The sequence below is a fragment of the Erythranthe guttata genome, chromosome 14, assembly GCF_056151865.1.
Source record: "Erythranthe guttata isolate IM_541 chromosome 14, IM_541, whole genome shotgun sequence".
In the NCBI taxonomy this organism is placed as follows: domain Eukaryota; kingdom Viridiplantae; phylum Streptophyta; class Magnoliopsida; order Lamiales; family Phrymaceae; genus Erythranthe; species Erythranthe guttata.
This window is the reverse complement of record NC_142546.1, coordinates 4457501-4470186: the sequence shown is the minus strand read 5'-3', so window position 1 is coordinate 4470186 and position 12686 is coordinate 4457501. Positions and strand designations below refer to the sequence as shown.

The following is a 12686-nucleotide window of genomic DNA, read 5'->3' as shown; positions in this document are numbered from 1 at the left end:
TTCATTCATTTTTATATGTTCTGGTTTATTTCTATATTTTTTTGCATTTATGAGCGCGGAATTTCGGGTGGTTAGTGACGGCCAAGACAGTAATATAGAAATGAGAGTAATTTAGCAGCCAAAACAGTAATATTAATCAAAATATTAAAAAAAAAAAACAAAATAAGAAAAAAAAGTCAACGCCGGAGACCCGGCGGTCAAAGGCAGTTGACCTACCGAAAAAAAAAGGTTTTCAGAAAAAAAAAAAAAAAAAGTCAACGGCGGCGACCGGCGGTCTCTGGTGGTGGCTGGTCAAAATTGGGGTCAAAATTAAAATTATGGTTAAAATTGGTTAATTGATGAAATTGGGCTAAATTGGGGTATAAATCATGAAATTGGAGTTGAATTGGGTTTCAATGAATTGGGGGTAATTTTGGTATACATAAAAGGATTTTCCTTATTTGCAAATAAGTTTGAATGAGCTGGATTTATTTGAAAGACAAAAAAGTTGGATGTCCCTCTAATTAAGTGTCCTTGTCATGGGTCTATTTGTCATTTGCGCTTAATTTAATAGGGGTGATTAAATAAGAAAAAAAAACAATTTTATCCTTAAAATCAGATTGTATTATTTTAAACTGAGTGGTTTTATAGACAATTCATATATAATAATTGAATTTAACAAATTTAATAGAACTAAATCATGGGAATTAATCCAATCTCATCTAATCCAATCTAATCCAATATAGGTAACCGAATGAGCCATTTATCTATTAGAATCCAATAAAAACAAAACATCACGTAATCTACATGACTACATCTATCTATCTATCTATATATATATATATAACACCATGAACGTACAGTGCTTATTCGTAAGTAATTAAGAGAGAGAGAGAGAGAGAGAGAGAGAGAGAGAGAGAGAGAGAGTATGGAGAATAATCATCAAGATTATGCATCTGCGTACCAATATCCACCAGGTTATCGATTTGCACCAAAGGATGAAGAGCTAATCACTGAGTACTTGGTCAAGAAGATCAACAATCAGCCGATCCCCATCGACGATATCAGAGTTGTCGATTTTTACAAATATAATCTTGATACTTATTCAGGTTTGTTCTTTAACTTCATTACTAGCTAGATCGATATTTCTTTACTTTTTCCTTCTTGTTTTCATTTTATGATTATGTTGATGAGTTAGGGTTTACTCAACGATCTTCGCCTAGGGTTTTGTTAGTTACGTATATTTCACATGCATGCATGCATGATCTCCTTTCTTTTATATATATTTATTTATTTATTAGTAATTTTTTGCTTTGTTTTTATGATCAGATCTAGTTGCGTTAGGGTTTAACTAATGATCTTCGTGTAAATATGTACCCTGAACTTCGTCTAAGCAGGATATATCATTCCTGATAAATTAGGGTTCCTAGGCGAGTTTTAAGAATTCTTGAAAATAGAACCCTATTTGTATTGTATAATATCACATAAATTCATTCTAATTAACACGATTGAACAAGATTTTTTTATTAGGGGTTAAGACTTTTTTAGAAAAACGACTTAAATCTTGACGAAATTAAGGTAAACCAAAAGTTTACGGGGTTCAAGGCAAATCCCCCACTTTTTTTTTTTTTAATAGTCATATAAATATTATTGAACAAGTAAATATATGTAACATATTTTTAAATATAATAAAATAAAATATAGTATTTCAACTTATCAGAACTCTTTGAAGTTAGAGATAACAACGTAGATTATTAAAAAATGCAAATATTGCGGAGGAAAAAGTTTAAAATCTTGAAATATGGGCATGTTCTGGTCTAGGGTTTGATTAATTGAATTTCTAGATGCAAATATATTGAACGTGAAAATTAACCCATGTGTGTGTATATATATATAGGTGAATATCCAACACTTGGAGATAATGAATGGTACTTTTTCACATTGAGGAATAAAAAGAACCCGAACGGATCGAGGCCCGATCGGACGGCCAACAATGGACACTGGAGGGCTAGCGGAGCAGATACACCTATTAAAAATATTGATGGTGTCACTATTGGATCAAAGAGGTCTTTGAATTTCTGGGAAGGATTACATCCAAATAGGTCAATTAAGACTGATTGGATTATGCACGAATTTATTGCTGCTACTAATAATCAACAACCTTCTCGAAACAAAAGGGACAGAAACGACACGAAGGTACGTGTGTGTATATATATATATATATATATATATATATATGAAATTAAACCATGCATGTGTGTGTAATGATTTGATTATTGATCATTAACTTTCTTTTTTATTTATTTGAAATTTGCAGTTTGACGATTGGGCGTTGTGCCGTATTCATAAGAGAGCTACGAAATTGGATAAAAAAGCAGTCGCTGCACACGGCCGCCAATTTGATCAAGAAGTTCAACAATTAGTTGCACCAGCACCAGCACCAGAAAATCTACTTCCCGATTTCGACATTCGTGTGCAGTCAGAAAATCTACTTGCACCAGCACCAGCACCAGAGAATCTACTTCCCGATTTCGACATTCGTGTGCAGTCAGAAAATGTACTTGCACCAGCACCACCACCAGAGAATCTACTTCCCGATTTCGACATTCGTGTGCAGTCAGAAAATCTACTTGCACCAGCACCACCACCAGAGAATCTACTTCCCGATTTCGACATTCATGTGCCAGAATATCTATTTGCACCAGCACCAGCACCAGCACCAGAGGGCGAGTTGCCGTCGGATTTGGCATTATATTGGAGTAGTATATTGGAGGGATTACCGATTGAAGAAGGAAAAGAACCCGCAAGAGAGGCGGCTGATTTGCCGTCAGAAGATTCAGCCAAGGAATTTGCAAACGATCATGTGTTTTGGAGTAGCGTTTTTTATGATGATGGAGAAGCTCAGGCAAAGGCAAATCAGTGGCCGTTTTGGAGTATCGTTTCTGATGCTGAAGAGAAAGAAGCTCAGGCAAATCATAAAACAAAAAGAAGAAAGCTATATAATGGAAAATTAAGAAAACAAATGGAATGGAAAATGATTTATTTGAAGAGAGAGTAAAGTCTGCTTCTTGCACTTTTAAAAATGAAAATACCGTGCAGTACTTAAAATAATAAAAAAACTCTAAGCAAATCCTACTTAACAATAAAGCTAACCACCTCCTAAAATCTCTCTAACTAATTTCCCATGTTTACCACTAACAAATTGACTTGGTAAATAAAATAAATAATAAACCAGCTACAAACATGACTACTCATGTTCAACTAACGTGCAGGAAGTTGCACTAATATTTTTGACACTCCCCCTTAGTGCAAGCTTCCGATCAACAACTCCGAGAAGATTCCGAAAAACCAAAAACTTAGGCTTCGGCAAAGCCTTCGTAAATATATCAGCCACCTGCTCATTTGTACGAATACTTGTTAGCTCAATCTCTTGACTCAAAGCCTTCTCACGAACAAAGTGATATCGAATTGCAATGTGCTTTGTTCGAGCATGAAAAACTGGATTCGATGCAAGCTTGATAGTACTTTCATTGTCACATTTGATTTGCACAGCATAGTGAACTTTTCCCATCATGTCTTTTATCAATTCTTTTAGCCAAATGCATTCTTGTGTAGCCATAGTTGCGGCGATGTACTCGGATTCAGTACTGGACAATGCAACAATTTCTTGCTTCTTGCTACACCAAGAGATCACGGCTGAACCAACATTAAAGCAATACCCCGAAGTCGAACGACAATCATTTATATCTCCGGCCCAATCTGCGTCCGAAAATCCGCTTAGCAAAAAATTTTCAGATCTTTTATACAAAAGACCGTATTCAAGAGACCCTTTCACATAGTGCAATATTCTTTTTGCTGCATCCAAATGAGGACTCCTTGGATTCTGCATAAATCGAGAGACCACACTCACAGCATATGAAATCTCCGGCCTTGTGATAGTCAAGTAAATCAAGCTTCCGACAAGTTGTCTAAATTTTCTAGCATCCTTCAGTAGCTTCCCTTCTTCTTTCTTCAACTTGAGGTTCGGCTCCATAGGAGTAGCCTTTTCTCTCGACTCCCCCATGTTAAAACGTTCTAATAAGGCTTTTGCATATCCTCTTTGACATACAAAGTACCCTTCATCTGATCTTTCAACTTCCAAGCCAAGAAAACATCCAATCTCTCCCAAATTTTTCATTTCAAAACGAAGAGATAAATTATTCCTTAAATTCGAAATTTCAGATTCATTATCTCCGGTAATGATCATATCGTCAACATATAATAACACCAACACATGTATATTTGATTCTAATTTGATGAATAAACTAGAATCTGAATCTGAAAGTTTAAAACCACAAAAGATGAGATATTGAGCAACTTTACCGTACCAGGCCCGCGGCGCTTGTTTTAAGCCGTAAAGTGCTTTCCTCAGACGACAAACATGGTCTGGAAATTGTTTAGAAACAAATCCTTGAGGTTGTTCCATAAATACTTCACAATCCAACTCTCCGTATAAAAATGCATTCTTTACGTCAAGTTGCCACAATTTCCAATCTTTAAATGCAGCAAGCGAAAAAATGGACCTCACTGTTACCATTTTCGCAACCGGGCTGAAAGTCTCCTCGTAGTCTATTCCATAGCTTTGCGAAAAACCACGAGCAACTAGACGAGCTTTAAACCTATCAATCGTCCCGTCTGGTTTTTTTCTTTATTCGAAAAACCCATTTGCAAGTGACCGGCTCGCAATTTTCTGGTTTGGGCACCAACTCCCATGTCTCGTTTTTGTCTAGAGCTTCAAACTCTTCCAGCATAGCTCTTTCCCAGTTGGGACAGCCCTTTGCTTCTTCATATCTCGTTGGTTCTTCGGCATTGAATGCTCCAGTAAAGAAACAAGAGGTAATTGTGCAATGATTAAGTTGTACCTCATAATCATTGAGATAATTCGGTTGACGTGTCTCTCTTGTCGATCTTCTGATCACTTGTTGATCTCTACCATCCTCTTCTACTTCATTACTCTCTTGAGAAGTTGGGATTTCATTTTCCACTTCACCATTAATGGGTGTCTGCCCATTAACTACAGGAAATAAAGGCTCCGAATATTCTTCATCACCATCAAGAGTAACATTTTTCGCAACAGGCTTTTGAACATGAAGTAAAGAGGATATTTCATCAAACACTACATCTCTAGAAGTAGTAGATTTCTTTGTAAGTGGATCCATGCATCTCCAACCCTTCCTATAAGAGTCATAACCAACAAATACACATTTCTTTGCCTTCGGGTCAAGTTTAGTTCTACTAGATTTAGCAATATGAACATAACAAGTAGAACCGAATACCCGAAAATAATTAACGTTTGGCTTTTCAGCGTATAAAATCTCAAAAGGAGATTTTTGTGTACCTGGCCATGGAGGAAGCCTGTTTATTACATGAGCTGCACATTGAACAGCCTCTGCCCAAAGCTCCCGTGGAAGACTCTTGTCATGTAACCAAGAAAGACACACCGAAACAAGATGGGCAAGCTTCCTTTCGGCAATTCCGTTCTGCTGCGGAGTGTCTGGACAAGTCATTTGACGAAGAATGCCATTGTCGTTGCAAAATTGAAAGAAATCATCTGACATAAATTCCCCGCCGTTGTCACTCCGCAAACACCCGATCTTCTTTCCAAAATCCCTTTGAACAGCTTCCTTAAATTCCATAAACTTGGATAATGCTTCACTCTTTTCTTTTAAAAATTTCACCCAAGTGAACCTTGAGTGATCATCCACCAACACCATAACATATCGATGTCCGCTATAGCTTGATGTTCTTGTTGGCCCCATCAAATCTGTATGAACTAGTTCAAATGATGCAGATCGACGACTCGTTGATCTTTGGAAAGGAAGACGATGAGATTTGCCATATTGACAACCTTGACAAATCACATCTTCACGTACACTCTTCAAAATCGGCACACCATTTATCAATTTCTTAGAAGAAATTTGCTGCAACATTTGATAGCCTATATGGCCCAACCGAGCATGCCAAATTGCCGCATTTTCGGTTTGGCTTGTTTTCTTCACATAAGCTTCACCAGCCGACATAACGAACAAAGAGCCTTTCTTCTTTCCAATAAGAATAATATCAGCCGATATATTCTTCACATTATCCAATATTTTCACATCTTTCGGACCAAATAAAACATATTTTCCAGTATCAGTAATTTGAGGTACCGAAACTAGATTTTTCGTCAAGCCTGGAACATGATAAACATCGTGCAACTTGACACAATTAGTTATTTCGTCTCCAGCAACATCTATAATCACAACACCTTCCTTGGCTACTGGATAGGTTGAGTTATCCGCAGTAATAATAACTCGCTCCTCATGGTGTTCACGAGTTTCCGAGAACAAAGTATCATTTCCGGTAACGTGGTGAGAGCAGCCGGAATCGACGATCCACTCCTCTTCGGCATTGGCAATCACTTGAGCAGGTTTTTCTTGAATTGCTTCAACGGAAAAACAATGCTCCCATTTGAGTTGTTCATTTTCTTCATTTGTGCACGCAACATTGGCTTTCGACATCTTCACACGGCAATATCTTTTAATATGCCCAATCTTTCCACACCTATAACATTTAATAGGTGTCTTACTCTGTGGATTACCACCTTTCTCCGCCCCATTAGCTTTTTCCGCGTTTGAATCTTCCTCTTTGTTCTTGAATCCACCCCATGTGTTTTTCTTGTGTGGTTTCCCTTTCGAGAAAAGAACAGGATCAGGTTCAAAGCTCTTTGCCATTTGTTTGGCTAAAGCTTCTTGGTTTGAGAGCAAATTCTCCAATTCTTCCACCGGAGGTTGAGTCGCCCAACCTTGAATAGAAGTAATAAAAGGCCCGTACTCCTTCTTTAATCCACGAATAAGATATCGACGCAACCGTGCTTCACTAATTTTCTCGCTATCGTCTATTTCTGAAATTTCAGCACAAATATTTTTGACTCGTAAGAAATATTCAGAAATTGACATGGTACCTTGCTTCAAAATAGCCAACTCATTCTCCAAAAATTGCAATCTTGCTGTATTCTTTTTGGTAAACAACCTTTCAAGTGTTTCCCAAACCTCTTTTGGAGAACTCACATCACGAACATGGTCGATTAACTCTTTGCTGATAGATGTCCTCAATGCAAAGAGAGCCTTTCCGCACTTGATCTTCCATTTTCGTCGCGATTCGACATTCTCAGGAACATCTGTAGGAATTGTTGCATCAACGCCGGCAACTAATTCCCACAAATCCTGACCTTGAAGATACGCCTCCATACACATTCTCCAATACTTGTAGTTATTCCCTACAAGTTTCTCCATCCCGTACTGAGTGTTTCCCCCATTCGCCATCTCCATTGTTGCAACACCTAAGCTTTCGTTTCACCCTTTCAAACTTCTCCAACAAGACAAACTTGATAGACAAGAAGATTGAAAACAATGTCTGGTCTTACCCAGCTCTGATACCATAAAACAAAAAGAAGAAAGCTATATAATGGAAAATTAAGAAAACAAATGGAATGGAAAATGATTTATTTGAAGAGAGAGTAAAGTCTGCTTCTTGCACTTTTAAAAATGAAAATACCGTGCAGTACTTAAAATAATAAAAAAACTCTAAGCAAATCCTACTTAACAATAAAGCTAACCACCTCCTAAAATCTCTCTAACTAATTTCCCATGTTTACCACTAACAAATTGACTTGGTAAATAAAATAAATAATAAACCAGCTACAAACATGACTACTCATGTTCAACTAACGTGCAGGAAGTTGCACTAATATTTTTGACAAATCAGTGGGCGAAGCTGCCCATGCGGTCGCCGAAAAGACGACATTTATAAGTTTTGAGTGTTCATAATCCAAAATCGAAGAGATCATCGATCACTTGAGTCAGTTGTTGTTGAACAGTAACAATTCATGTTTTTTTTAAGTGTAAATGAAGTGAGATTTACATTTCTACCTGTATCTTTTATCCGTAATAATTCATGTTTTTTTAAGTGTAAATGAAGTGAGATTTACATTTCTACCTGTATCTTTTATGTGTGTTATTTACTTATTATGATTTCCATTTATGCATGCTAGCTCAATCAAAATAATACTATATATAACATATATGCATATGCATATAGTCCATATATACATTAGACGGGCGATAAATCGAACCGGTTTATCGGAATATTTATTAAACTAGCGGAAGCAAAGGATCTCTTTGTAATTTTTGAAACATTGGAATGGGGTGAAAATGCAATTATTAAGACTTTGCATTTTTGAAAACTTTCTTAGGTTGTTTTAACCGAATAAAAGCTTCGTTTGGAAATAAGTTTCGAGGGGAGGTTCTTTATTCGAGTGCTACATTCTCACTATCGATTTTTGCTTCGAGAAGAAATCAAAGTTTTGAAAGGTTATTTTGGTGAATAATTCGAAGGTTTCTAACGAAGGCATGAAAATAGCAAATTACGAAACTTCTATATTAAAGTAGGAATTAAGTACGATTCATAACGAAAATGAGTTCAAAAGTACGAAAAGAGAAATGTTACGGTTTAGGATTACACCACCAAAAGAAAATAACCAAAAGTCTAGCATCGTTCATAGGTCCTCGTACGTCTTCCAAAACTCCGGGCAAGACCTCGATCCACTACTCGATCCATCCCGGTTGAGGATTACTACTACCTGCAATTAAAAGACATCTATATGAGCTATAAAGCTCAGTAAGAAATCCGAGTATTATCGAACTTTGGAAATACGTTATATATAATATATAATATTGTATACCCGTTCTTACCCTCGTTCCGCACACAACACAAGGCAATCGGTCAAATCACATATCTCACGAAAATACATCATTTAACAAAATCACGTAATTATGCAAAATGACTAAAATGCCCTTTTGGTGAAAATCATGAAAAACACATTTTTCGGTTTATCGGATCCGTGAAAGATTAATTTCTGTACCGGATAATAAACCTGTTACGAGCCCGTTTTCACTAAGTGGAATCAAACCACTACACACATCATCCTAGTTGGATACCGGCCCACTATATCCGAGTTGTTTATTACCCGATATTCCATTAATCTTTCAAATAAAAATCATTTAATGCAACTTTTCGAAATAATGCTATAACCCACACATGACATCACAAATATCAATCAAGTGCCACAAATCACACAAATATCACAATTTACCACACATTTATGATTTGGGAAAAAAATCCCAAATTCACACACATAAACACACAACCACACACGGCACACACACCATGCACAATCAGCACCCACACATTCACACATTTTCAGCACATACACATGCACAATCAACACATTAAACTTCACTACCTTAAACCCCACGTTATCTTTAGCTCAAATTCAATATCAAAATGGATTCGAAGTTTTCAGTTCATACTCATTTTTTATGAATAACCATACTACTGAGTTTGATTAAAAAACAATACAGTGAGGCAAACATTGTAAAGTTTAGTGTTTATTTGAGATAGCCCCTCACTAACTTACATAATGCGGGATAAGCCAAGCCTTTTTATGTTTTTTAGTACAATCCATTAGTTTTAAGTTTCATTTGATATAAATTCAAATAATCAGCTTATACCCTTTTTACCCTTTCAAACCCTAATTAGAGTTTTTTTTATCTTATTTTATTTTGATTATTATTATTATTTTTATTTGAAAAAAATAATTTAAAATTTATTTATTTAGGTGGTCGGAGCCCCGGTAAGTTGACTCATAATTAGTTAACTTCAATTAGTTGACATTCATTTTTTTTTTCTTTTTTTATTTTTTTTTTCCAGATGCGGATCGTCAAAGCTCGCGTTAGCAGACTGAACATTAGTTAACTTCAACATTAGTTGACATTCCATTTTTTTTGTCTCTTTTCTTTTTTTCTTAATTTTTTTTTCCTGGTGGCGGGTCGTTGGAGTTCCGGTTAGCTGACTCTGCATAAGTTGACATTTGACATTCATTTTTTTTTTTCTTTTATCTGTTTATTTTTTCCTTTTAATTTGTTTCAGAGGTGGGTCGTCGGAGCTCCGGTGAGCTGACTCAATGTTAGTTAACTTCAACATTAGTTAACTTTAACATTAGTTGACATCTTTTTTTGCTTTCCAGCGGCTGTTCGTCGGAGCTTCGGCTACCTGACTCAACATTAGTTAACTTCAACATTAGTTGACATAGCATTTTTTTTCTTTTTTCTTTTTTTTTTTAATTTCTTTTTTGGCGACGGGTCATCGGAGCTCCGATTAGTTGACTTGCATTAGCAAACTATGTATTAGTTGACTTCAACATTATTAGCTCACGTCTAACTTTTTTATTTATTTATTTTTTTTTTTTCTGGCAACGGGATGTCGAAGCTCTGATTAGCTGGTGCATTAATTCACTTTGCATTAACTAATATCCGATCATTTTTTTTTTAATTTGTCCTTTTAAGTCTTTTTTTTTTCCAGCAGTGGGAATTTAGGGATGGGATTAGGCGACTAGGCATTAGCTGGCACCCGACAGTTTTAATATTAATATTTGAGTTTATCTAAAGTTAACTAATGCTTAGTGAGCTAATTAACTGGAGATCTAACGACCCGCCGCCAGAAAAAAAAAAAAAAATATGTCAACTAATGTTGAGGTTAACTAATGTTGAGTCAACTAATCAGAGCTCCGACAGTCCATCACCGAATAAAAATTAAAAGAAAAATATAATAGAAAAAAAAAAGTAGATTGTTTAAATTTAATGCTAAGTTAGCTAACTGGAGATCAGACGACTCGCCGCCGGAAAAAAAAAATTCATTTATTTTTTTCTAAAAAAAATAAAATAAAATAATATAACTGGGTCTGGTCTGACCGGGTCGACCAGACTGGACCGGGCCAGCCTGGTGGGCGGGCGGGATGGGATGAGGGTGGGTTTGGCTTGTCTCAAATAGAAACATGTAGGGGAATTAATATTTTAGTGGATTTATTTGAATTGAAAGTTAAGGATGAGCTAATTTGTAGTGAAACTTGGATTTATCGATCTGTGTCAAATTCGCCCTAAAATTAATTAAGAAAAAGAAAATTTAATTTTAATTTCATATTAAGAATAAGGTGTTAGTTTAGATAGACCCCTCACTAACTTACATAATGTGGGATAAGCCCAACCCTTTTTAAATTTATAAGCAAAACATATTAGCTCTAAGTTTCATTTGCTATATATCTAAATAATTAGCTTACACCTTTTTTACCATTTCAAACAATAATTAGGGTTTATTTTATCTTATTTTATTTTGATTATTATTATTTATATTTATTTATTTAAAAAAAAATAATTTTTTTTCCTTTCCAGCTGTGGCTTGGGTGGTAGGAACACCGGTGAGCTGACCAACATTATAGTTAACTTCAATTAGTTTACATTCATTTTTTTTCCTTTTAACTTTTTTTTTTTTTTTACTCTGGCGGCGGATCGTCGGAACATCGATTAGCTGATTCAACATTAGTTAACTTCAATTAGTTGACATTCATTTTTTTTTCTTTTTTTTTTTTTTTTCCGACGACGGGTTGTCAGAGCTCTGGTTAGCTAACTCAGCATTAGTTAACTTCAATTTGTTGACATTCATTTTTTTTTTCCTTTTATCTTTATTTGTTTTGTAATTCTTTATTTTTTTTTTCCGGCGGCGGGTCGTCGTAGCTCCGGTTAGCTGACCAGCATTAGTTAACTTCAACATTAGTTGACATTCCATTTTTCATTTTCCTTTTTTCTTTTTTTTTTTCATTTTTTTTGCTATACTAGACCGTCGGAGCTTCGGTTAGCTGACTTAGAATGAGTTAACTTCAACATTAGTTGACATTTGACATTCCTTTTTTTTCCTTTATCTTTGTTTTCTTTTTCCTTTTAATTTGTTTCCACTAAGTCGTCAAAGCTCCGGATAGCTGACTCAACATTAGTTAAATCCAACCGTATAACACTTCGTTAATTCTTTCCATTTTTTTTTTGTCAAGAGAAAAGCTCTATTCAGTTTTCGGCGTTTCGTTTTTTTGATTTTTTTTCCTTCTGCCGCCACTGATCGGCTGTCAACGCCGGTCTCCGGCAGCGTTGACTATTTTTTTTTTTTTTTGAAAACTTTTTTTTTTCTTTTGACATTTATTGGCTAACATTACTGTGGTTGACAGTCATATTAACTATATTACTGTTTAACGCAGTAATATTAACTATATTACAGTAATATTGCTATATTATTTCTAGCACAGTAATATTAACACAACAAAAATCATTATTATTGTGTAATAGAGTAATATTAATATGTTGACCTTTCAACAAAGGCAAACATAATAAAAAGATAAAAAAAATTAATATTGATGTGGTTGACAATATTACTGTAATGAAAGTTATATTACCGTTAACCATGGTAATATTATTGTGTTTACAGTAATATTACAATAGAATACAGTAATATTATCACGTTAATCGTTCAAAAAATTGAAAAAAATAAAAAGGTAATATTTTTTTGTAATATTGATGTGGTTGACTGTAATATTATTGTGTTTACAGTAATTTTATCGTCAACGACAGTAATATTATTATGTTTACTTGTCAACATATTTGAACAAAATATGAAAAGTCAAAATAATAATATTGATGTGGTCGACAGTGATTGTACTGTCAACGACAGTACAATTACTGTTAATGACAGTACAATTACGATTAACGTTCGGCGGCGTGCGTAAAAGAATCTGATAAAAAAAATTG

The 12686-nt window shown here is 35.1% G+C and overlaps 2 protein-coding genes across 2 annotated transcripts in view; both read left to right on the top strand.

The window, feature by feature from the left end:
• MIK (pfkB-like carbohydrate kinase family protein) overlaps positions 1–12686 on the top strand; it is a 34507-nt gene that overhangs the window by 14317 nt on the left and 7504 nt on the right. The window lies entirely within an intron of this gene.
• On the top strand, positions 862–3052 carry LOC105960136 (uncharacterized). The gene is made up of 3 exons (XM_012984312.2): positions 862–1088; positions 1877–2175; positions 2297–3052. Exons 1-3 carry the CDS (start codon positions 908–910, stop codon positions 3035–3037), a joined length of 1221 nt encoding a protein of 406 aa, XP_012839766.2. The 5' UTR covers positions 862–907; the 3' UTR covers positions 3038–3052.

Bases quoted from the DNA above. Each gene is read 5' to 3' on its own strand.
- LOC105960136 (XM_012984312.2), top strand. From the start codon at position 908: ATGGAGAATAATCATCAAGATTATGCATCTGCGTACCAATATCCACCA. The intron at 1,089-1,876 runs GTTTGTTCTTTA...ATATATATATAG, and splicing joins TAATCTTGATACTTATTCAG to GTGAATATCCAACACTTGGA. The intron at 2,176-2,296 runs GTACGTGTGTGT...TGAAATTTGCAG, and splicing joins GGGACAGAAACGACACGAAG to TTTGACGATTGGGCGTTGTG.